The following is a 21,891-nucleotide window of genomic DNA, read 5'->3' as shown; positions in this document are numbered from 1 at the left end:
ATTTTGCATCTGAGTCAGAACTTACTTATTAACACTGTCTGTCTTTGTGGCCAAGAGTCTAGCAAAACATTTTTCTGTCCCCATTATTCAACTCTGAAATGTGGTGAATGTTACTTTCCCTGAAAGAGTTCTGATAAGATGATCACAACAGAGCACAGTCTGATAGCAAATACTTCCATTTCACAAAAAGCCTTTATGAAGTGGAATATTCTAGTAACCTGTGTGTTCCGTGTTTACAGAGCTTCTCGAAACAAGTCTGAGAAGAAGCGTCGGGACCAGTTCAATGTTCTCATCAAAGAGCTTAGCTCCATGCTCCCTGGCAACACTCGGAAAATGGACAAAACCACCGTGCTGGAAAAGGTCATTGGATTTTTGCAGAAACACAATGGTAAAGGTTATGCTTCTCTCCATTTTTATTCCATTCCTATCCTTTCATTTGGTGATGACATCATCAAGCTGGTCCTATGCTTGGTTCTCTCTTTCCAGCAAAGCCTGATTTCCTCAGTCACAGGCATTTTCTTGCAAAGACACTCCACCCTCTTTAATAGCCCACCTCCAGCAGTTTTGGGAGAGGACGTTCACTTCCCAAATTGCTTTATTAGCCAGAGGAGAGAATCCAGAGAATCCTCACAGGTAGCACCCAGCATAAGTGGAGTGGCATTAACAGTGGGAGTGTCTTGATTAAAAGTGTCTACAGCAAGCATTTTTCATGCAGCTTTGAAGAGATGCAATGCCCAAGAATTCATTTTCCACTGGACTGAAGTGGGCTGGTTTCTCCAACCACCTTCACAATGGCCTCTGAACTCCTTGGTCTTCTGAGCTCCACCATGGAAAAATTAAATTGAAAATCAATCATCTACTTACTGTCAAATCCATTTTTTTATTGAGATATCAGTCGTGTGCCATAAAATTCACCATTTTAAAGTTTAAACTCAGTGGTTTTAGTATATCCAAAAGGCTGTGCCACGGTTAACACTAATTTTATCATCCCATAGATCAGTCACTCTCCATTTCCCCTCCCTCCAAATCCTGACAACTACTCAACTGCTCTCTGTCCCTCTCTGTTTCCTATTCTAGGCATTTCATACAACTGGAACCATCCAATAAGGTCCTGGAACCTGGTCTGGAACCAGACCTTTTGTTTCTGGCTTCTTAACATTCATATTTTAGCAAGTACCTGTATTTCACTCCACTTTATGGCCAAATAATACCTATTGTATAGATAAATCATATTTTGCTTATCCATGTATCAGTTGATTCTCTGGGGTTGTTTCCACTCTTCAGCTGTTATGAATAATGCTACTAGGGACCTTCATGTACAGCTTTTTGCATGGATATATATTTTCAGATCTCTTGGATATATATCTAGGATTAGAATTGCTTGGTCCAATGGTAACTCACGTTCAACATCTTGAGGAACTGCCAAACTGGTTTCCACAGTGGTTGGACAATTTTAGACTCCCAGCAGCAGTGTATGAGGGTTTCAATTTCTCTACATCCCCACCAACACTTGTTATTGTCTGGTTGTGGGTGTGTGAGTGAGTGAGTGAGTGAGTGAGTGTGTGTGTGTGTGTGTGTGGTGTTTATTATAGCCTTCCTAGAGAGTAGGAAGCAATATCTCATTATAGTTTTGATTTGCATTTCCCTAAAGATTAATGATGTTCAGCTTTTCATGAACTTATTGGCCATTTGTATATCTTCCTTAGAGAAATGTCTATTCAAATCTTTTGTCCATTGTTTAATTGGATTATTTATGTTTTGTTGTTGAGTTCCTTACATATTCTGGATACTAGACCCTCATCAGATATATCATTTGCAAATATTTCCCAGACTGTGGATCGCCTTTCACTTTTTTACTGATGTCCTTTGACACAAGTTTCTAAGTCTGAAGACCAGTTCTCTTTTTTTGTTATCGTTGGTTGTGTGTGTCTTATGTTCCTATCTAAGAAACCATTGTCTAATCTAAGGATATGGACATTTACATCACCTATGTTTTTCTTTTAGAGTTTTATAGTTTTTAAAAAGAGTTTTATAGTTTTAAGCCATAGATTAAGCATCAAGCATACAAGCTACAGGGTGAGCATTTAGGTATTTAATCCATTTTATTTTTTTGTACATGGAGTAAGAGTCGAAATTCATCATTTTGCATGTGGATATCCAGTTACCCCAGCATTCCTTTCCTTTTTATTTTTTTTTAATTTTATTTATTTATTTATGATAGTCACAGAGAGAGTGAGAGAGAGGCAGAGACATAGGCAGAGGGAGAAGCAGGCTCCATGCACCGGGAGCCCGATGTGGGATTCGATCCCGGGTCTCCAGGATTGCGCCCTGGGCCAAAGGCAGGCGCCAAACCGCTGCGCCACCCAGGGATCCCCATTCCTTTCCTTTTTAAAAAAAACTTTTGAATACTTAGAGAAAATATATAAATAAAAATTGTACAATTAAATTACTTGTCATACTGTATATTAGTAAACACAGCTCAGAAACCAACCCCGGGTCAATAAATATAAGCTTCCCCAATAGATGCTCCTTCCTTCTATCTACTTCTGCTTTCCCCAGAAGTAATCTCTATTTTGACTTCTAATACTAGAGGTTGGTTGTTGGGACCTTATTCAGATGGAATGATATGTTATGAACATGATGCTTATGAGGTTAATCTGTGTTCTTCTAGTGTTGTGGCTGGTTTGTTTTTGTTGGTATATAGTATTTCTTTTTTTTTTTTTGGTATATAGTATTTCATTATATGAAGTTACCACTTGAGTCTATCCTTGAACTTATGTCTTTCTCAAATAACCCTCTTTCCCTTTTACCTTTTTCCCTCAAACCCTTTTACCTCTTAGCATTGACCACCCTGCCCCACTGCTCACTTATGGATGGTACAAAAAAATTGAAGCAGAGTTAAGAGCGTTCAGGAGATATTAGCAAGCAAGAAGAGCAGAATTCTTTTTTTCCTTAACTATGACACCAAACATAATAAAGTCAGAAGTGTCAGGTTATTGAGGAGATAATTACGATTCTTCTGTGCTTACAGTGATGCTTCTCTTTCACGGAACGTTTTCCTAGACAAGATGATTTCATGGAAGAGGGCACAGCTAGGACATTAGAAAGTTTCATTATTCTTGTTATTCTTTTATTATTTCTTTAATAATTGTATATACCTATTAAAAAGATGACAGTAATGATATATCCTCCTTTTTTTCCCAAAGCTGTCCAGAGGAGTGTAAAGAATATGTTAATTGCTTTTGTTAAAAGTCAGGGAAGAACAATCAAGCAAGATTGGAGTAAAGTGTTGCAGCAGTATTCAATTGCCACAATAATTTAATCAGAATGATTGTATTTCCTAAATAATGATTTAGCTAAGTGAAATAGCAGGTTGGTTCGATTACCAAGATATTTTGTACAAATTACTCAAACTAGGTCAGTGCCACTGAGAAGCAGGACAGCTGTTAAATAGGACAGCTGGGATCAGGTTCATCAGTGTGACATTTATGCTGGGCTCTGTCCGCTGCAGAATTACAGAATTGTCAAATTGGGACCTGGAAAGGATCACTCAGCAGAAATGCAGCCTCCTAACACCAGGAGCGCCTGTCTCCATCTCACCTTTTTTTTTTTTTTTTTTATAAGACTAAGGCCTACTTTGCACAGCTCCCTTAAACCCAAGCCTGATCACCTCTGGATATCACTCACCCTCTGTGATTTTATATCCCAAAGAAAGCAGAAAATTCGTGGCAGATTTTATGGAGAAATACCAAAATTTGGATTAAATTTTTTAAAAAATATGTAACTTTAGTTATAATCCAAATGGACATGAACTCCATAGGCATCCACAGTAGGGCAGAGAACAGCATTATTATTCAGGGCTCACCATGAGCCAGGGAGGCATTGTTCTAAGGACTCTTGTATAATAACACATGTGAGCTGCATAGCAGCTCCCCTTAGTTTCATTTCACAAATGAGACAACCAAGGCACAGAGATATTAGGCCACTCACCCGAGTCACACAGCCAGGGTGGTGAATCTATATGAGGCAGTTTGCCTCCAGAACCCAAGTTTTAATACTATACCATACTGGTTTTCCACAAGGCACAATTCATGGGGCTCTTATGGATGTTTGTGCTCTAGCTGCCCATTAGTGTAGCCATTTAGACTACTGGTTCTCAACCTTGGCTGCCCATTAGAATCACCTGAGGAGCTTTTAAATACATATAACTGGGTCACACCTCAGAGACCAATAAATCAGAATACCTAGGGGTGGAACCCCAGTGGTGAGCTGGAGCTGGCTCATCTTGGCTTGCAAAAGATGATTGTTAAATTTTCAGGAGTTTTGCAAGCCAGATGACAGCTTACAATCAGCCACTGTGGGAGTATTTCCCACCATAGAAATGGGAAAGCACTATAAATCAAGGTGCTTTTGTTTTGTTTTGTTTTTGGTAGAGATGGAGAGCCTTTTACTGGCACACTACTGGGAGAGGTACAAGCGTCTTATTTTTAAAGCTCTCCAGATGATTCCAGTGTGCAGCCAGGGTTAAGAACTGTGAATTTAGACATGTTTTCTGCCTTCCTGATACAGGAAGACCACATGATAAGAAAAGATGATTAGTTCCGGATAGGCATTGTAATTATTTATAATAACTCTTTCCTCAATAATCTCTCAAGCATCCCCATTTTCCCAGCTTGGGAGATAAACCTTGACCTTGGAATGCATACCTATTCTTTTTGAAGTAATCCAAATCAAAATGAGAACCTGACCATGGTCCTTTATAGATAAATTCTATGTCATCAGTATCTGTTATAAGAGAGAAATCCCTAAATTATGTAAATAACAAGGTGTATTGTACATTCTTATCCACACCCATTTAAATGTTACTTCTACAGGGCCAGGCTGACCTGCAAGCTTTCTTCTTCTTGTGTGAATCTCAAATGGATTTAATGTGATTTTTTGCCAGCAGCATTCATGCCCCTTCAGTCTGTCTGCCTTAGTGGATAGGGGATGGGGTCATGTGGAGAAGCTGCAATACAAAGCGAAGTATCTGTTGGACAGGGTGACCCAGCTTGGTAGAGAGTTTCTGCCCCATTTTCCAGACTTTCCTTTGACCACATATAGCCCAAAGACATACTCCTCCTTGTTCACAAACACCAGGAATGATTGGGAGGTGAGCACTCTAGGGCACAACTGCAACTTACACTACAGTAGAATTTTGGAGTTCAGCTGTTAATTGTAATGTTTTCCTTCAAAAAAAAATGCTTCTAGGTGGTTTCACTTCCCTTACTAGTTAGAAACTACTTCACCACATCTCTTTGCTGATCCTGCCCTATCACCTGTCGCTTGTGATATTAGTCACATCAAATGCCAGTGGAGACATGATTATAACACTAAACTTTATTTCCCAGTTGAACATTTTTTTACTTAAGACATTTTATCTAATATATATGTATTAGATATTAATGTGCTGTGAAGTGAGCCTTCACTTACAAGGACTACTATCAAATTGTTGAAATACAAAATGAATGAAATGGCTGCTCTCAATATCATTATGCTGGTGTTTATAAAGAATCTAAGTCATACTAAATGATCTAAAAGTTACTTACAGAAAAGAAATGGGCCTTTTATTTTCCTTTACTGTTAAGTTGAATGGACCACTATCTAAATCAACTTTGGACTGTGAGGAGACTCTTCTCCTGGACAACTCATCTACAGCTTGATCCTAATGATCAAAAGAACAGTACACATGAGTTTGTGTGTTGGGGGAAGGGGGAGAAGATTTATGGCATTAATTTATTAACATGGTCTTGCTAGATCTCTTTTCTAAGTGATCAGACTGCAGCAACCATTTGAGGAAATGAGAGTTTCACCCTCTCTTGCCTCAGCTGGCACCCCAGAATCAGCGCTGGCCCAGAATTGTGTATAGCACCCTGCCTCTGCTTCCCAGGATGCATTTCACCTTGTACAGCCTCTGGCCACAGTGGCAGGAACATCTTGTTCTTTCAGAATCTGGGAGGAAGAAACCATCCCAGTAGCACCAAGAAGATAATCCCTAAAGAAACCTCTCACTAGATCCAGTGGAGCAAAAAGCTGGTTAAGATGGAGGATAAGCTGAAGGAAAAAAAAATATCTGACACAGCATTTGAGCTATCTGTAAGAATCTTATCAGAGACACTTTAGTAATAATACAAAATACACTTTCAAAAATGTGAAAGAACTTAAGGAGTAAGTTCTTTAAGGAGTCCTGTGTATTCCAACAACTATTGAATTAACGAACATGAATAACATCTTTTGTACAAGGTAGTTACAGAAACAAGCTAACTATAGACCAATCCAGAAAAGTCTTGGGAAGAATAAATTCTGACTTTAAAAGCAACTAAGTAACATGTTATTTGTCTAACACATTGTACATCAGTACCTGGAAATACTGAAAAATAGTTTACATTCTGCATAGACACAGTCCGTTATTTACTACAAGCCGAAGATGTGTCTGGAATTTTGAAAATCCCGGATCTCTTAAGTATTTTGCTTTGCCTTGACCAAGAAGAGGCAGCTTAGGACTGTGTCCTACCATCCGGGTCTTTGTTCCCATTGCCTTGCTAGATGGCAACTGCCGATGGTGGGCTTGGAGGCGTAGAAATTCAAGGGCATTGTGCCACCTGCTACTGGCAGGCACTACGGCCACACAGAGGGTGGAGCACTCTTCTCCTGAAGCCTCATTAAAAGGGTGTGGAAACATCCAGAGACGCCTTTAAGCCCATTACATCCAAAGTTCCTAGTCCTTAGAAATCAGGGTAACATATTTCCTTATACTGGCTTCTTTAAACAACACAGGAGTTTACACAAAATTACATAGAAATACATGTGCTTCATTTGTGTTCTTTTTCGTTTGTGAATTCTAAGTCCAAGGTGCCTTTGAGTATAAAAGTTTATTTACGTTTTTTTTTTTTTTTTTTTTTTTTTTTGTAGAAGTCTCAGCGCAAACGGAAATCTGTGATATTCAACAGGACTGGAAGCCTTCATTCCTCAGTAATGAAGAATTCACCCAGCTGATGTTGGAGGTGAAATGCACTTTCAGATTAGCTTAATTGGTTGCAAATCAAAATGTGGCTGCTTGTTCCAGATAAGATAAGACCCTGTGCCCCGAGTAAACAACTTTTCTCGACCCTGGAAAGAGGTCTTGAAACAGACACTCCTTGAAGCTCTGCATGCTGTTGCTTATTTTTTGGCTACTGAATTTGGCAATATAAGCAAGAGTCCCCAAACCGAATGGGAGTGTGTGCTGTGGCTGTCATGACACCAGGGCGAGCCCATTCTTGGTCTCCCAACTAGAGGACACCCAGTGGGGCACCTGGGAGGGACAGGTGCAGGTAGGTAGAAGGAGGGGAAGGAGGGAGGAAAAATTAAGTCTCTGCACTGCCTTTTTGGCTCAGAGTCTCCTCTTTAGAATGCAATGATTATATGACTCTGTGTTTCCCCTTAGTAGAACACATTTTGAAAACAAAAGCCTTCTTTTAAAGTTAGGCTTTTAACTCGAGCTCCTATTATATCAACATAGCATGTGGGTGTCTACCGTAAGTGACCCTGTGCCTCCCCGCCCAGCACACGCCCTTTCTGGGCTGGGAAAGATGCTCACGTTTCTTCCTCTAGAAAGTTAGGTGCCCACACCCATCTGTGGGGCTCTATTTGTGGAAATCTGGCCGAGATGGGCCAGTGGCCTTCTTCGGTGTCCTGTGTTTACATTTGGGCGAAACCCATCTGTACGGATGAGGGTGAGTCTCTGCAAAATCATGTGGCGGTGTGCTCTGACTTCACAACTGAGGATTAGGCTGCGAGTGTATGGACATGAGCGTGGAGGGAGAGAAGGTTCCAGATGTGGCACGTCTGGGCCCTTGACTTAGAAGAGGAAACCGGGACAAATGAGTTCAGTGAAAGGAAGTTAGACGCTGGCTGCTTGTCAGTGGTTCCTGGCAGGGTTTTTGGAGAGTGGCTTCTTTCTATACTCATCTTAGGTGCCTGTATAAGACTGATGTAAACTTTAATTTACATACATTAACTATGCAGAAAACAGAAAGTACTGGAGTAAGAAAATGCCAGAATGAAGATGTCCAAATATTATGAAATATAAGCGCATTAATGAACATTTGCATAAAATGAAAGATACTTAAATCTACATGTGAACTATATTTAAAGAAAATACAGAACTTTCTCCAGAAGCAATGCATTTTAAGTATGTTAAATTTAGACCAGCTTGTGAAATATAATGTTGAATTAATGCATCATTATGCTACTTTACATAAACCATTTTATCTTTTAATTCTTAGGGACAGTAGTTAAAACGCATAACCCTATAGCATCCAGCCTCTTTTTAAAAGCCTGTAGCACATCCTTCTTTTTTATTCCCCCTACTGAGTTTCAAGATATCAAAAATGTTTGAGGAAACAAGACTTTTATAAAGTTAAAAATGGATACATGTTTGGGCTGAAAGGCAGGCCTGAGATTTGGGAGACTGGAATTTCTAGAAAAAGAAGAGTTTAGATTTCTCTGTGTATTCTTTGTGCACTTTCCCCTGCTCCCAGTATAGACTCCTTGAAGTGAATCTGAAGGAATCATGCCCAATGAGTGAATTAAGCCTGAAATTAAGCCTGTACAACAGCAGGCCTTCTGGGCAAATTGCAGCTTTGAGGAGCCTGGAAAACCCAACGACGAGTACTTCTGATTTATCTGTTTCAAGCTTCTGTTCCAACCTGTTGCTCTTCAGTAGACACAGCCCTGGTGATGAGTAACTAACTGCACCTCCAGTATCTTCTCCCAGATGGCCCGGGCCCTTCAAGGCCCCCACAGGATGATGTTGTCATCATTTGCCACAAGGCAACTTCTTACTTGTGTGTTTCGTTTTCCAGCTCTGCAGCCTCTCTCTCCCTTTCCAGAGCCATTTCAGGGACTGTGAGGAATTCAGAGGCCATGTCTTGGCAACCATGAGGTTCTCTTTTTAAACCAGGACAAGAACCCATCAGGCCCCTGGGTGCTGAACCACTGGTGCCCTCTGCATGTGAATCCCTCCTCCTTCTCTCTTCTCTCAGAAAGTCCCCAGCCCAGAGTCCAGGAGGACACACATGGTCTTGGGGTTTGAAAGAACAGAAATGACTTGGCTGCAGACCGGCCAGGCAGGTACAGGGCCAGCGGGCAGAGATGATGGCTACGAACCTCTGAACAAGTTTGCTCAGACAAGGGGGAAGCTCTCGTTGACTGGCCGTTAGGAAGCTTGTAGCATTTCTTCTGAAGTATATTCCAGAAAGCTACAGCCATCCTTTCTCTTAGCCCAAAGGTTGTTCCTCAGCAGCACAAGAAGCATCAGCATCAGGAATTGGCAGAAAGGCCTGTTTTCATTTCTTTCTCGTGTGTGGTGGGTATAAGATTGGGGCTGTTATGACATTTTTGGTGTCCCCAAAGCTGCCGTCACTTAGAGACTTTGCATTGAGTCCCTCAGATGGTGCTGATGGGACCCTCTAAAACCCCAGCAAGTGTGCTCTGAGCAGTGACTCAGCGCCGCTCTCCTGCATTTAATGGGAAACGCCGATAAGCTGATGAAAGTTATCTTCCATCTATAAATACCTTCAGCTCTTTGACACCCACATGCTTTACAAATCCAAGAGGGGCTCACTGAGCAAAAAGATCATTTATACTCCTTCCTTTTCCCCAGTGTTCTGTCCTGGTTTTTCCAGAGGTCCAGCTGACATCCCCAAACACACACACACACAGCTCTTAAAATTCACCTCCAGGAGTGCCGCAAATGTGACGGAGAAAAAAAATTAGGGAAAGAAACAAAAGGTACCAAGATGTACCTCTGTGTTCATCATAATCTATAAATCTCATTCAAGAGTTCTCAACCTCAGCCCTATTGACACCTCGGACCTCATCATTCTTTATAGGGGGGTGTCCTGTGCATTGTAGGATGCTTCAAAGCATTCTACACCCACTAGATGCCAACAGCACCCACCCCAGTAGCGACCACCAAAAAGTCTGCTGGCATCATTAGGTGTCCCCTGATGGGGTAGGAGGGTGCAAAACTACCCCCAGTTGAAAACCACTGATGTAACCCAAAAGGGTGAGGTACACTTAAGAAATATGCTTTAATATGCTTTAAATGCTGCAATAGGTAAGCATAAAATAATAAATGACCCTAGTGTTCGTTTTCCTGGTAAAGAGAGCTCCTCCCATTCTGGCTCTGTGCTCTTCCTGCGCAATCAATGGACCATTTCCGGTTCCTGTTGCAATGCACTTAGCTGCACCCTCCTAACTGAAAGAATTAGTGCCCCTTTGGCCGTGCAGACCTCCGGTAACAACCTGGGAGGATCTAGCTGAGTGCATACAAAACGTTTCTAAGCACTTATTTCAGTGCGGCTTTTTTTTTTTTTCCTTAAAGCAGAAATATTCTCACATTTGAAGATGATATTTCAAAGATACATACAGTAAGAGTAATAGGTTTACAGTAACTGTCCACCTGAGCATATTACTCCCTTGGAGATTCCTGTTCCGGTGGGTTGGGCTTGTTTTAATCTTTGCCATCTATTGCAAGGACCGTATAGCCTGTTGCCAGGATGACCCCATTCAGGCTGAATTGCATCATCTGAATTTTAGAAATCGGCTTTCAAATGTGTCTTATGGAAGCATTGTGAGCAACCAATAAGGAATCTAAAAACAAACCAGTGAAAGTGTGAGAAAACAGGGACAGCCTACATCCTTTCTTTTCTGTCAGAAGCACCTAGAAATATTACTCAGCCATTAGAAATGACAAATACAAAAAAAAAATAAATAAATAAATAAAATAAAAATAAAAAAAATAAAAAATAAAAAAAAAGAAATGACAAATACCCACCATTTGCTTCGATGTGGATGGAACTGGAGGGTATTATGCTGAGTGAAATAAGTCAATAGGAGAAGGACAAACATTATATGGTCTCATTCATTTGGGGAATAAGGAAAATAGTGAAAGGGAATAAAGGAGAAAGGAGAAAAAATGTGTGGGAAATATCAGAAAGGGAGACAGAACATGAGAGACTCCTAACTCTGGGAAATGAACAAGGGGTGGTGGAAGGGAGGTGGGCAGGGGGTGAGGCTTCTGGGTGACGGGCACTGAGGGGGGCACTTGATGGGATGAGCACTGGGTGTTATGCTATATGTTGGCAAATTGAACTCAAATAAATAAATAAATAAATAAATATTAAAAAAAAAAAAAGAAGCACCTAGAGCAACGTGCCTCACAGTAGACCTTCAGTAAGTAACATGAATGTTTTTACAAAACAGCTCCTTCAGGAGGTCTTCCTCCTGTGGCGATGAGGGTAGGCAGAGGCCGACCCTGACTGACTGTTGTTAATGGACCTGTTAGGTTCTGTATCTTCTGATAAATGTTTACTGCTGTACTCAAAGTGATATTGGGGGCCAGGGGATGGGAAGCATAAAATATCACTGACATCTTTTTCATGGGAATTGTGATATTTCTGATTCAGCCCAATGGGATGCTTATCATTAAAACTACTTAGGTCATTTCCATGGCTAAATTGAGTTTCAGGATACCAAGAGGTCAGATTTTCCAGGGAGCCCTTTAGTGCTTCGAGGGAAGCACTCTGCCTGGGCAACACAAATTCTGTGTACGAAACCGTTCTGTGTGCAAAGTCGAAAAGTGCAGTGAGGTTCTCCATGGAAATATTCTAAGAATTACAAAATAAAGTCAGGGTCATAAGAGGGGATCCTTTGCTTCAGTGATACCCTCCTCCATAAAGGCACCACTAAGGAGCCTTCCACTGTTGGATTCTCTGCAGGCCCTGGACGGCTTCATCATCGCAGTGACGACCGACGGCAGCATCCTCTATGTTTCTGACAGTATCACGCCTCTCCTTGGGCATTTACCGGTAAGTCTCTGCTTCTGCTGGCCTTTGCCAGTGAGCATCACCATCTCATCTTGAGAACCACTCAGATCCCAGATCAGGGGGGGTGTAGGTCTGAGGGGGTCGGTGTGTAAGAAGGGTGCAGGAGTGTCCTCCACAAGGCCGAGGCCAGGGTCCCCAAGCCTTCTAGAGGAAGGGCAGGTACAGGAATACGCTGTTCTGGAACAAGCAAGGCACCAAGATCTCGACATGCCTAGACCCGACAGGGGGACGTGGGTGCAGGTCCTTACCCTCTGTGCCCTAGAAGCTGGCGAGAGAGTCCTGGCACAGTTAGTAGATTGTAGAGCCTGTACAGAGGTGGATGGATATCCTGCAAAGGGAAAAGCCAGCCTGCTGGGTCAGCCGAGAGCCGGTGGAGGAATGTGCAGCAGGTGGCTGAAGATGGGATGTGATTTGGGGATCCCTGGGGACATGTCTGAGATTGCAAGTAGGTGGTGACACTTAATTGTAATAAAGGATCTGTGCCAGGGGTAATAGGGGTGTGGGGGTGCAGAGGAGAGTTGAAATTCTCTGGGGAAATGTGGATAGACCAGGGAGACCTTGAGGAATGAAGAGGTTGTGGGCAGGAGGACAAGCTCTGCCGTCCCAGGGGAGACAGGTAGAGGCTCAGAGGCGGGGTGGGTGCTACTTGACAAAGGGCCTCCTAGATGCTCCTCCCTCCCCTTCTTCCTCCTTCTTTCCCTATCGTCCTCCTCTCTGCCTCTCCTCCTCCCTCCCACACTTCCTCCTCTCTGCATAAGCCTTGTTGGCACCCTGGTCACCCCCAGTCAGGAGGAACTGGCTCACTGAGCAGTACCTGGCTGCTGAAGGAAGGTGGGGAGTCCACCTCTGGAGGTCCCTCAAAGGGGTTTGGCCAGCCTTCCATTTCATGGCACACTATTATTTATTCCTACAGAGCGTGACCTTGAATGACAGCTCTACCAGGAGCATCCAGATGGGGATTAAACCTCCTCTCTCTCTCTCTCTCTCTCTCTCTCTCTCTCTCTCCTCTGTCCTCCCCAGAAGCCCCACCAAACCACTTAGCCCCTCCACTCCCCACTCCCAGCACATCGGTGGATAGGTAGCCGGCGGATGTAATAGGAAGGGCAACCTTATTCCTGGTTCCTGTACGAAGGAAATCCTGGGCCTGGAAGATGCAGGAGGACCATGGCCTCCTCTCTGTAACCACACCTGCTGGGGAGCAGCATGGCCTTGCTCCATGAGCAGCTGGCCTTCCTTGGGGTGATGAGCCCAGTTTGCTATTGGCCCAGGACTCCACATTGTCCTGGGGTATGCTTTTCCCCAGAAGCTACTCCCCATTGCATCGTTTCTGCAGATCATGCTGTGTAGAGATCAGAGCCACTGTCCACAATTTTCCTTTGCTGGTCACTGTGTGGTGTAGCCCAGAAAAGCAGTCTTTACCTTGCTAGGCAGATGCCTTTGCGTTACCCCCGTTACCTATCCAACCTTTGTTTTCAGCCCACTCCCTGCACTATCTCCAAGGTGCATTAGATTTAGGACATTCCCTCTCCTCCTGAAGCTGTCAGAGAGGCTTGTTCTCAGCCCCAAGGAGGCAGGGAGCCCCGGTTTTGCCTCAGTTTTTTTGAGGCCAGAATAGTGATGAGGCTGATACAAGGAACACAGAAGTGACCCCATCGAATCAGCCTGGCTTTCTTGAGCTGACTTGAGGTGGGTAAGGAAGGAAAAGGTGATGGGGTACTTCTTTGGAGGAGTTTGTGTTTTGTCTTGAATGGACAGGACTGGGCCACGACAGGCGCTGATTGAAAGCAATGACACGGAGCCTCATTAATGACCTGGGAATGAGATGCAAGAAGAGCCCAGAGCTGTTTGAGTAAACAGGATTTACACTGTTCTGCTTTATGCTCTTGTAATTATCTGGTGACCCAGTTGCTATACATGGCAGAGGGGACTTAGAAAGTGAGTTGGGAATTCTGATTTGAAATTACAGAGCAATTTAGGACCACCTTTATGAATTATTTTCTAACTCTGGAAGGATCAGAAATTATCCTGCCTCTAGCTTATCAATGCTAGACCCATGTGAGTCCTGAGTGCCTTTATGGAGACCCACACCTAGACACACATAGAGTCAGCCTTTAAGCTCCCCAGTGGAGGTGAGCCCAGGATGGACAATCCCCAAATTCAACTTCTGCTTACTTCTACCTCATTTTATCTGGTTTTTACCAAGAGCGCCACCTTCTCTTCCTTTCTTGCTTAGCATTCACTGGCATCTTTGCTCTCATATATGGGCAAGGGCGATTAAGGATGGAAACTTCCCTGGTATCCATCAGTAACCAGCTGGTTGAGCAGGGGAGAGGGGTTAACCTATTAGAGGTTAATACCTCTATCACCTCTACCTTACAAAGGAGGAGACCCAAGGTGGCCTAGCCAGTGAGGGGCAGAGCAGGGCTTAAACCAGGTGCAACTGCTTGCAGAGCCCAAGCTTCTTACCACTCTGCTCTGGTGTCTTCCTGATGCCAAGGATTTAGGTTGCTGTTCGGGAATTCTCCTCTTGGTTTAATTCACTTGTATTTGAACTTATTTATTACTCAGCATGAGCCCAGGACTTGTCCATGGATGATGTAGCCATTTAAAAGTCCCATGTGAGATTATTCTTCCTTAAGGGTTTGCAATTTTGTTCAGAGATTTCACCTGTCAAACCATTAGAGACTAATAGGAAAATAGCTCAACATTTATTGAGCACTTACAATGTACCAAGCACCATGAAGGGTCCCTTACATGAGTTCATGTGTGTAAAGTACTTAGAATAGTACCTGGCACAGAACTAGAAGAGTATCACATTTGCTGTCCTTATGCTGGAGAATTATAATTCTTAGGAAGAGAAGATGGAGAACTGAAAGGTAGTGATCAGTCTTCTTGGGACAGATGGCCATTGAAGGAAGGCACGTCCAATGGAGATGCAGTATGGGCAGAGGGCAGGAGGCTATGGGTCCCAGCAGCGGTTCCCCCTGTTGGTATCATAGGCTGGCCTGCCGGGGGTTGGGTCCCACTGCCCCTTGAGTGGCCTGGGACTGGAGGCCCATCATTGATTAGGAAGGTTGGGAGATAAAAAGCGGCAAGAATTCCTTTCTTTTTTTGAGATTGTCAGTCTTACTGTCTCTCTGTTTCCTTCCACCTACTAGAAACTCAGACATGGCAAAAGCTCACATGATACATTTTTGTACAGCAACTTTCTGATGAAATATTCTAGAAGTTTCTTTACCAATTTGATAGAAAAAAGAAAATAGCTCAAAGCAGGAAATGATTTTAAGACAAAGTCAAAGCTTTCCTGTGGTGGTGACACCAGCACATTTCGGTGTCTGGAATTAAAACAGGCAGCCAAAGAAGAAATGTGGGTGTAGCGGATGAGCATGCAGATGGAAAACCAACGGCTAAAGGGAGCTTCTGGGATGAAAACCTTCCAGAAAAGATCTAAGGGACTAAGTCACATGCTTCCAAGGGACTTGGGAAAAAATATGGCTGAGGCAGAACCAAATGAGAGACCCAAAGTAGGCATAAGCTGTATTTCCTTTTTGGACTTTTGTTTGAGTTTCTAAAGAATCTAACTTCCCAGATCACTGTTTTAATTTGTTAATGGTTGCAGGGTTTGCTTAATATACTGTGCCTGTACCCAAGTAGAAGTCCTACCTCTGGCCCTGAGTAGAGACTCAATGTGCCCAAGTGTTTACTGAATAAGTGGCTGAGTTCATAAATGGAGCTGCTACCTCGAGAGCAATTGCAAACAGCTTGGCAGGAATGGAAAGTGCCTCAAAAGTGAGGAATATGGGCATGGACAGGACCATTTATCCAAAGGAAAATAATCTAAGGCACAATTGATTATAAAGATAGAGAAATCTACAGACCAAAAAAATACTTCCAGGGAATGCTGGTTCTCCCAGCAAAAGCTCCAGCAAGCAGTGCAAGATGAAAGTGGAATAAAGGGCCAAGTCCCCATGGCAAGGGTCACAGCAGGGAGAGGAGGTCACCAGAAAGGAAAGATAGAGGTGACACAACACAGCAGCAAGTCCACGAAACACCTTCCAGAGAACGCCACTCTGCCCTTCCTTCCCCACTCTGCCCTCACCTGCCAGAAGAGCCCACCTGACCTGGGGCATCTGGTCAGAGGTGGCTCTGGATAGGGGCCGAGCTGAGGATTGCACAGCCTAGGAGGGGTGTGGCTGCATGCAGCTTGGAGTTGGCCACAGGTTAAAGGGGTCCGGGTCACCGGTTAGATTTCCTTTTTATTTTAATGTGCCTTTTGATTTTTATAAAGCATGCATATAAAAGTGTATAAAAAGCATACATACAGTGTTTAAATTAATAATAAACTGAGCACAAACGTACAGCTGGCTCTCACGGAGGTGAAGAAACAGAACACGGCCAGGACTGTAGACGCTCCTGTCTGTTCTTTTCCCATCACACCCCACCTTCCAGCCAGAGAGGACCGTTTTCCTGGCTTTTGAGATCATTGCGTCCTTGTTTTCCTTTGTAGTTCTACCAACGTTTGATTCGTTGCTCAGCCCTATAATTGAGTATTCCCTTCTGGTAAACTAACGAAAATAGAGTCATTTAGGAAATGGACTCCTTTTGCTCGACATTGTAAGATCCATCCATCTCACACTGTTAGCAGTGACTATCACAGGTTGATTTCACTGCTGCCTCATGTTCCACTGGGGGGATGTGCTAAAATTTCTGCATCCGTTCTAGATTGGAACTCTTGGAACGGGCTTTTGTGGATGTGCTGCATGTGTTTCCTGATGAACATTTCGCAAGCATCCCAAAGAGAACTCTGTAGAACGGCCAGATTGTAGAGTAGGTCCCGCCTCACGGGCACCAGGTGACACCAGGTTGTTCACAGTGGTTGCACCAGTTAACCCTCCACCAACCGAGCTGAGAGTTCCAGGCACTTCATGTCACAGAATGAGGATTGCCAGGCCTCTTCGTGTTGGTCAGTTTAGTGCGTGAAGGCACCGCGCAGAGTGTTAACTTGCTTTTCTCCCAATTGCTAATGCGATTGAGCGTCTTTGCCTAAGCTTGTTAGCCATTTGGATTTCCTCTTTTGTGAACACAGGGCTTGTTCGGGTATTTTGCCATTTACTACTGGACTGTCTGGCTTGTTTCTTGTAACTTGTAGGCATTCTTCCCACGTTCTTGACCCTAGTCCTCTGTCGGGTACTATTTGAATTGCCTCCTGCTCATTCACTCTGCCTTGGGGATACAGGTTCGGCTAAAAGGCACAGCACCCAACACCAGACACATGAGCTCGACAGCCTGGCAGACGAGGATGCAGGGCCACCCGGGGCTGCACCCTGGAACAGAGTGAACCAGCAGGGGCTGTGAGAAACAGGCTTCATAGTAACAAGAGGGTGGGGATCCCCCTGCTCCCCATGGGGGTGAGATTGGCTTATTTGGATAATTCTGCAGACTGGAGGGGAGCTAAACCCACTACTAAGGGATGAGCAGGAACTGTGCCTGTCACCCTCCATAAGGGATTGTTCAGCTAAGGGACCTCATCCATGGGGGCAGAGTATGAAGGAGAACTTTCAGTTGGGCCCGTTGAGGCCGTCCCGATTTTGCTGGGTGACAAGGCAGCATTTAATACTGAGCCTTAATTTTGGAACCTACAGCATGATTTATGCGTTACAAATATATTCTCTCATTTTGTGGCTCACCTCTCCCTCTCTAGGTTCTTCTCATGAACAGAGACTCTTTAGAGTTGGCACTTTTGATATTCCTAACCAATTCTTCACTACTTCGAGGTCAAAGGCACTCCCTGTACTGTCTTCTGAAAGCATTAGTGTCGGGCCATCAGTTTGATTCTGAATCTAAATTGCATTAAAGCATATCGGGTACGCCTCCGACTTCCTGTCCCTGTAGGGACACCGAGGCCCTGACTGCTCCCCCGAGCCCACTCCTGCCTCTTCTCGGTCTGACGCTTCTCCAGGACTTCTCACTGTGGCCAACGCAGCTCCAGCCAGAACTGCCAGGGCCCTTTCGGGGTGTTACCGACAGAGTGTCCCCCTCAGCCTACTTCCAGCTCAGCCGGGCGGCTTCTGTGTGCTCCTGTGGAGGCTCACTTAACTTTGCTGGGTACCACTGAACGGGTGCTGCTGGCTCCTCGGGAGACAGGACAATGCCTTGCTGTGTCCCAAGGCACTTCCAGATCATCCCCGGGGTCCCCAGGGGCGCAAGAAGAAACAGGGGAGATGTGCGGTTTGGAACTAGGACAGGCCTTCACAGTGGAAGTATCCTTGGTAAAGAGTCTTGAGAAAGCAAGCAAGGACACATCAGTAAGTTGGGGCGGAGGAGCGTCTGTCTCCAACAGGTAGATGATGTTCCCGACCCTGAGGTTCAGCCGGGGAGACGGCTGTGGATGGCACACCCGCCCCCCTGTCTCTCTAATTGCTGTCATTTTAATAAACAGAGCGCAGCTCATTCAAGGGACCGTTCGGTTGCAGATGTAATTTACTCCTCTGGAAGCACAGGGTTTACATTTCCAAACTATCATTGTTTGTCTTGGTTGTCGACACATGGAAATGGCATAATAGTAATATAATAGGGAACACATAGGGAGAGCTTGTGGGTGCCAAGCACGGCTCTGAGCCCTTGCCGGGCGGTAACTCATAATCCTCACCCGCCCCCACCCCCCATCCCAACCAGCCTCCATCCGGGCTCCTTTATGTGATGCAGAACCCAGAGCCCGGGCCGCCCCGTCACCCTGCTCTCTGCTCTACTCAGGTCAGGGGACGGGGGCTTCCAACTGACTCCCCGGGAAGAGGCCATGGAGTGCCTTAGTCATCCTTCTCTTGTATCTGCAGTGTCTTTAAGAAGAAGGGCGACTGTCATCTGTGAGCATTAGTCATCAGCTAAACAACTAAAGGGAATGAGCTTAAAATAAAACCAAGAACATCAGAAGGAGCTTGGAGAGAGCCCGAAGGAGAAAATGCTAGCACAGGCCAGTGAGGGCTTGGCACAGTCTTCGCCAGCAGAGGTCAAGCCCGGGTGCACTGGAGCTGGGAGGCCCTCCTTTCCGTCCTCCTGTCCTTCCTGTGGCGGCCCCTTCTGCAAGGGGGAGGGGGCTCGTCTGGTTCCGTGGGCCTCTTCCCAGGGTGAAGGCGGAAGCCCTCAGTGGACGTCGGGGGGACCGTGTTGTCCGTGACCTGTTCGGAGCCTCCGTGCGCGTCCCATCTCCCTTCCCCGCTGCACGGTGCCTGCGCAGACCGACCATCTGGAGCCTGGTGGTGCCCTGGGCTCCGGCCCTCGTCAGGCCGGGAGGCACAAGCACAGTCCTGCCCTCCCGACCCCTCCGGCCCCAGCGGGCCCGGCCCCCGACCCCACCCCAGGCACACAGGACAAGGCACTCGCTCCTCTGCGGCCTTCTGAGTTCTCGCCTCATTGCCCTTTGCAGCACCTGCCTCCATCGCTCCCTTCCTCCCCTGTGATGCTTCTGTGCGTCTGTCTAGAGTAGCCCGCCAGACTACCCTGCCTACAGTACCCTCCCTAGAGAACCCTGCCTACAGTACCCTCCCTAGAGAACCCTGCCTACAATACCCCGCCTAGACTACCCTGCCTACAGTACCCTCCCTAGAGAACCCTGCCTACAATATCCCGCCTAGACTACCCTGCCTACAGTACCCTCCCTAGAGAACCCTGCCTACAATACCCCGCCTAGACTACCCTGCCTACAGTACCCTGCCGAGACTATCCTGCCTACAGTACCCTGCCTAGAGTACCCTGGCTGCCCTGTAGCCACCATCTTGCCCCTCAGAGCCTGCTCAAGGACCCCCGCTGTAGGACTCATTCCCTGGAGCCTCTCTGTCCTCGTGTTTGGATTCGGTACACCATGCTGTGTTCTAGGGGTGCCTTGTTCTTAGTCCTGTTGCAGTGTTTGCCATCCCCTTCTTTCAGCTAGTTGATGCATTTTTCTCAAAGGCCAGAGCACCACACGATGATGGCAGGCACACGGGTGAAGAAGGCTGTGCGTAAATGAACAAGAACTTTTGTTTGAGAACTTTTGTAAATGGTTCCTAAACACCTGATCACACTGAGTGTTCATTGAGTGATTGCTATGTGCCCTTTGCCCAGAAGCTCATGCCACCCTCACAGCTTCCTCTTCTTTTGGTTGAAGTAAAGCACAGTCCAGAGGGGACAGAGCTTTTGGTCCTGACCTCCGGGGCTGTCTCCCCTTGCTGTGACACAGGCAGTCCCGTCTGGGCAGACCTGCCTTCCACCAGCAGTTACAGGATGGCAGGACCAGTGCAGCAGGGGGCTTCAGAGCCACACTCGTGGGTGCTTTCTCAGAGGCAGTGCCTTCAAAGCAGGGACCTGAAGGATATATAGGGGTCAGCAGAACACGAAGAGAGGTGTGCATTGTCCTGCAGCCAGGGGAAGGCCCGGAAGGAAAAGCAAACTTGGCAAACTGGAGAAGAGGAGGTTTGGAGGGTGGGTAGTATGGAGCCTCAGAAGTGAATTGGGAGGTTCAGGCTTTGTCTTGGGAGCATTTGGCAGCCAAGAGACAGTTTTGTTTTTTTGAAGTAATATCTACACCCAACATGGGGCTCGAGCTCACGACCCTGGAGATGGAGAGTCACATACACGATGGACTAAGCCAGCCAGGCACTTCCACCAATAGACAGTTTTAAGCAAGATGGTGACCTGACCTGCTACAAGGCTCCTTCTGGCTGCTGGTGGAGAATAGGTTGGACAGGGACAAAAGTTGACAAGGGAAGACCCGTTTGGTCAAGTCATTTCCCAGATAAGAGATTATGGTGCTCCAGACTGGAGGTTGAGGCCACGGAAATAAAGAGAAGCGAGAAGATCTGAGAGACTTTGAGGGAGCGGTGTGTCACAGCACTTGGACATTGTTTGGATGTGAAGATGAGGGTAGGAGGGGGAGAAGCTGAGGATGCCACCAGGGTGTCTGGTATGGACAAGTGACCAGTTGGCAATATAGTAGGTGGGATCATGGAGCATAGGGAAGGAGGAGGTATGAGTGTAAAAGAATGATGTTGGGAATGTATATCAATCTCTGGTCCCCAAGGGGCACACAACAGAGAGTTGTCTGGATATATAAATTTTAAGAGTGTATAAGATCACATAAGAGTGTTTAAAAATATGGGAAAAGATGAGGTTATTGAGGGAGACTGAGGAAGTAAGACATATCCCCATCTTTCTCTCTCTCCTCTGTCAACTCCCACCTGCACTGGTGAATATGGGAGCCACTAGCCACAAGTGGCTTTTTAAATTCCAATTAAAATACAATTTAAATGAAATACAATTCAAAATTCAGTCTTCATGGGATCCCCGGGTGGCGCAGCGGTTTGGCGCCTGCCTTTGGCCCAGGGCGCGATCCTGGAGACCCGGGATTGAATCCCACGTCGGGCTCCCGGTGCATGGAGCCTGCTTCTCCCTCCGCCTGTGTCTCTGCCTCTCTCTCTCTCTCTGTGACTATCATAAAAAAAAAAAAATCAGTCTTCAGGGGCACCTGGGTGGCTCAGTCAGTTGAGCGTCTGACTCTTGGTTTCAGCTCAGGTCATAATCTCAGGGTCATGAGATCAAGCCCCACATTGGGTTCCCAGCTAGGTGTGGAGCCTGCTTGGGATTCTCTCTCCCTCTCCCTCTGCCCCTCTTCCTGCCATGCATGTGCTCACTCTCTCTCGCTCTCTCTCTCTCAGAAATAAAAATATAAAAAATAAATTTAATTTTAAAAAGTCAGTCTTCAGTCATACCAACCACATTTCAATGCTCATAGCCATGTGGCTGGTGGCTTTTATAAGGGACAGAGCACATTATAGATCATTTCCATCATCACAGACAGTTCTGTTGGACAGTGCTATGTCTAGATTCAGTGTTGTATTTTGCATCCACAGTGCCCAGGCACTCAGAAAAAAAGTACAGCTCCTTTGGGGAGAATTCTAAGAAGTAAACAGGTGTGTGTTTGCTGGCCTAACAGCCAGAAAAGGAA

The 21,891-nt window shown here is 45.4% G+C and overlaps 1 protein-coding gene across 9 annotated transcripts in view; it reads left to right on the top strand.

The window, feature by feature from the left end:
- Nucleotides 1-21,891, top strand: part of NPAS2 (neuronal PAS domain protein 2) — a 174,111-nt gene that overhangs the window by 109,293 nt on the left and 42,927 nt on the right. For all 9 annotated transcript variants that reach the window (XR_011998034.1, XR_011998035.1, XM_072742972.1 and 6 more), the window contains 3 exons: nucleotides 240-388; nucleotides 6,952-7,043; nucleotides 11,805-11,894. Coding sequence is in view for 7 of the 9 variants with exons in the window: in XM_072742972.1 (XP_072599073.1) it covers nucleotides 240-388; nucleotides 6,952-7,043; nucleotides 11,805-11,894 (331 nt within the window). In the remaining 2 variants the exon portion in view is untranslated. The remainder of the gene's footprint in view (nucleotides 1-239; nucleotides 389-6,951; nucleotides 7,044-11,804; nucleotides 11,895-21,891) is intronic.

Source organism: Vulpes vulpes, chromosome 16, assembly GCF_048418805.1.
Source record: "Vulpes vulpes isolate BD-2025 chromosome 16, VulVul3, whole genome shotgun sequence".
NCBI lineage: Eukaryota > Metazoa > Chordata > Mammalia > Carnivora > Canidae > Vulpes > Vulpes vulpes.
The sequence above is the reverse complement of the archived record's forward strand: the minus strand, read 5'-3'. Positions and strand labels throughout refer to the sequence as shown.